This window comes from Nicotiana tomentosiformis, chromosome 12 (genome assembly GCF_000390325.3).
Source record: "Nicotiana tomentosiformis chromosome 12, ASM39032v3, whole genome shotgun sequence".
In the NCBI taxonomy this organism is placed as follows: domain Eukaryota; kingdom Viridiplantae; phylum Streptophyta; class Magnoliopsida; order Solanales; family Solanaceae; genus Nicotiana; species Nicotiana tomentosiformis.
The window spans coordinates 52,143,929-52,147,582 of record NC_090823.1 but is presented as its reverse complement, the minus strand read 5'-3'; the positions used below and the strand labels follow the sequence as shown (position 1 = coordinate 52,147,582).

General features: G+C 40.3%; 1 protein-coding gene across 1 annotated transcript; it reads left to right on the top strand.

Annotated features, from left to right (window-relative positions):
* Nucleotides 1-413: 413 nt before the first annotated feature.
* Nucleotides 414-1,229, top strand: LOC138902635 (uncharacterized). The gene is made up of 2 exons (XM_070190520.1): nt 414-869; nt 999-1,229. The coding sequence occupies exons 1-2, from the start codon at nt 414-416 to the stop codon at nt 1,227-1,229; spliced, it is 687 nt and encodes a 228-aa protein (XP_070046621.1).
* The last annotated feature ends 2,425 nt before the right edge of the window (nt 1,230-3,654 follow it).

Sequence of the window (3,654 nt, the reverse complement as noted above, 5' to 3'; positions counted from 1 at the left end):
ATAGAGGCTCCGTAGACATGGTATGGGTTGTGTGTTGGTGCTGGGGAAAGGCAAACTATGTTATGTTGTGGGTGTATTACTTGTCCATTTGAGACTTTAAAAATGATGAAAAAATTGGAAGTGAATTGGTAATTGCAGACATGACCACTTTATTGTTTAATTAAGGAAAACATATATTCTCTTTCTTCATGAATGAGTTTGGGTAGAAGGAATCTAACAGGCTTGCTTGGTCGGGTTCACTCGGTTGAGTGCCGGTCGCGCTCCTCGATTTTGGGGTGTGACATTAAAGGAGCATGTTCAATAGGTTTAATTAAATATAATCATGTGTTGATAAGGTTGTCTTTAATGGAGGATTATGTTCATCTTCTTTCTAAGGCTGCATTCTATTTGAAAGTTCAAGGTGAGATGTGACAATGAGGTGCACGAAGTGGAATCCATGGTGGAAGCCTGAGGAAGAAACACCAATTGATGTAGCTTTGATCAGTTTACCAGAATTACCACCTAATTTCTTTGGTAAGGAGTTTGTTTTTTCATTAGCTAGTGCAGTAGGTAATCCTTTGCATATTGATCTTGCAACTCAAAATCGTACCAGCCCTAGTTGTGCAAAGGTCAAGGCTGAGGTTAATTTGCTATCTAAGTTCCCCCAAAGAATTAAAATTATAGAGGAGGAAGATGAGTATGGGCCTGAGGAGTTTAAGTGGATCAAGATTAAGTATGACTACATGCCAAAGTATTGTAAGACTTGTAAGAAGCACAATGAGATTGATTGCTGGGTGATTCATCCTGAGCTACATAAGAGATATGATGAAGTTGTAGAGGATCAAGGCACTGGGAAGGAGGTAGTTGGCACAACAGCTACCTCATCTAAGGTTCTCTAGAGTGGTAAGGTACTAGGCAAGCTAATTTCAAATCCTTCCAAACAGGAGTGGATACAAAGAAGAAAGAACAAGTACCAACGAGATAATAGAAGCCATATTATTGAAACAACAAAGGAGTAGGAAGTTGACAATGTGAAGGGGAAGAACAAGGCTGAGGCACTAGCTACAAAGAACAAATTTGATGCACTTGAAGTTGAGGAAATTGATCCACCAGTTCTACAAATTACGAGTGGCAAAGAATATGGTACAGTTAAGGAGAAGGAGAAGCAACAGAAATTAAATGAATCCAACAAGGAGAAGGAGAAGAAGCAACTGGAGAATGCACAAAAGCCCAGTCCAAATCCTAAATGAAATAGGAGTTCTACTGTAGAGGCAAGAGAGTGTAACCCTAATCCTAATGCTACTAGGATTTGGGTGGATACATAAAAGAAGAAAACTATAGATTAGGTGCAAAGAAGGCTTGGAGCTCCTAAAAAGACACTTAATATGACAACATTCATGTCAAGAAGTGCATTCACTAACGATGGGAGGTTACTTAAAGGAAATTGAAACAACTGGAACAACAAACGATAGTAAGGCACTATGGAGTGATGAAATCGAGCAAATGGAGGAGAATCTAAAGATAACCAAGATTACAATTCCAACAATCAAAGGGAGGGTGAGCAGGAAAAGCTGGCAGGTTCAAGTCATGAAGATGCTACAATAAACCCCAACATAAAAACTAGGGTTGAAGGTGATCATGTTTCTAACGAATAACAGGCTAAAGTACCAGCTAAATTAGATAAAGGAACATCAAAGGAAGCTAAAAAAACTGGGGGGAAAGGTGCATCAGCCTCAGCTAAGAAGCAGGGCAATGGAACAATAAACCCTAGGGCATCTGGGAAGGATTTTTCTATTGTTGAAGGTGTTCCGGCCGCTGTTTTAGCCGGGGAGCAAGGTGGTGATGTTGATGTAGAGGTATTACATGATACAGTGAGGCCAGACCATCAGACAGTTGGTGGCAAGCCTCTTGATCCCAATGGAACAGTAACTTTTGCAGAAACAACTACAGTAAACCCTAGCTTGGAATCTATATAGGCTTTGCAATTTAAGATGATGCAGGATTATTTGGGAGCTAGAAAACAAAATGCTATGGTGATGAAGGAGACAAATGGAGAACAACCTCATCATGCCATTGTACCACAAGCAGCAGGTGCTATTGAGCCAAGTCCTATGGCATGTGCTTCTAGAATTGGCCAACCAATGCAACTTCAGCTTAATGTACCTTTGAAGACATTACATGGTCTTGTCACACATAATGTTACACCAGTGGAGATTCAGCAGGCCATGATTGAACAAGAGCAATTTGAGGAAGAAGGTGATGATGAATCAACAGTTCAAAATTTCAAAGCAGTAGCAAGGAAAGCTAATTTATCACCTAGGGCTGGTGATAAGAGTGTAAGAAGGGAAAGAAGCAAGGTCAAAACAAAGAGATTCCTCAACCTAAAAGAATTTTGCCTAGAAGGGAAGTTTCATAAACTAAATGATGATCAAAACACTGATTTGGAACATATTGTCACGCCCAACCTCGAGGAGCGTGACCGACGCTCAACAGGGTTACCCTAGTCAAGCAAGCATGCACAGTGTCATCTACCCAACTCACCCATGAATAAAGAGAAGAATACATTTCATTAATAAGTCAGTAAGAAGTCATGTGAACTACACCGATCCTTTTTCTATTAGTCACGTCATTAATAAGTCTAAAAAAATAGTACATTGTACAATCATAGCTAAAGTGGAACAGGTGATACGATTACAACATTTTTAGTTTAATCTTCCCAAAAATAGATACATCCCACACTATGTCTACGGAGCCTCTAACAGGAGCACAAGAGTGCTATGACAATGCCGGAAATAAGGCCCCGGCTATACCTTAAAATGCTATGTACAAAGGATTAAAAAATACATAGGACCCCGAGATGAAGTGGGGCTCACCAAATCAGCAGAGGAGAGGGTATGTTGCTATCACTGGTCAATGCTACCTGCTATGGAACCACCTGCATCCATTAAAGATATAGCGCCTCCGGAAAAAGGGACGTTAGTACATATGAAATAGTACTAGTATGTAAAACTAAACACCCTCTCAATAGAACGAGCAATAGTAAACGGAGAATAAAACATGAAATCAATAAGAGACTCAAGCAGTATCAAGGTCTCATGTCAAGGGAAAGGTAAATTTCAAATAGAATTCGGTAATATAAGTTGGGTGATCTTTAGCACCGATACACCACCGTGTCTTAGCACGAAGTCCGATCTTAGCCCGACCGGCTAAGCCGTCTCACCCTGAGACGTACACTTACAATACCACCATGTGCATGGCATGGCGTCCGATCTCAACCCGATCGGCTAAGACATCTCACCACAATGCCGTGTGGGTTAACATCACATCACATCTCGCTAGCAATAATCTCATCCCATTTAAGGGGAAACAATCTCATAATATTAACACGAGGATTTGCCCCACAATCACTCCTACACCGGCACGTGTAGTTTCGGGTTTATGTTATTCCGACCTACCCTTCTTTGGTGGCTAAACGATACTCCCAAAGAATTTATTATTAAAAGTACTTACCACTCAGTTCGTATTTGTTTACATGTCATTCATTTAATTGGGATCATTGGCCATAACAAAATATCATTCTTGGCACGTTGGCCGTATTTCATAATTCATGCTCACTATTTCACTTCCAATCATTATCATGGATAATCAACAACAAGGCCTTGCAAATTAAGACTT

Bases quoted from the DNA above. Each gene is read 5' to 3' on its own strand.
- LOC138902635 (XM_070190520.1), top strand. From the start codon at position 414: ATGAGGTGCACGAAGTGGAATCCATGGTGGAAGCCTGAGGAAGAAACA. The intron at 870-998 runs GTTCTCTAGAGT...ACAAAGGAGTAG, and splicing joins CAACAGCTACCTCATCTAAG to GAAGTTGACAATGTGAAGGG.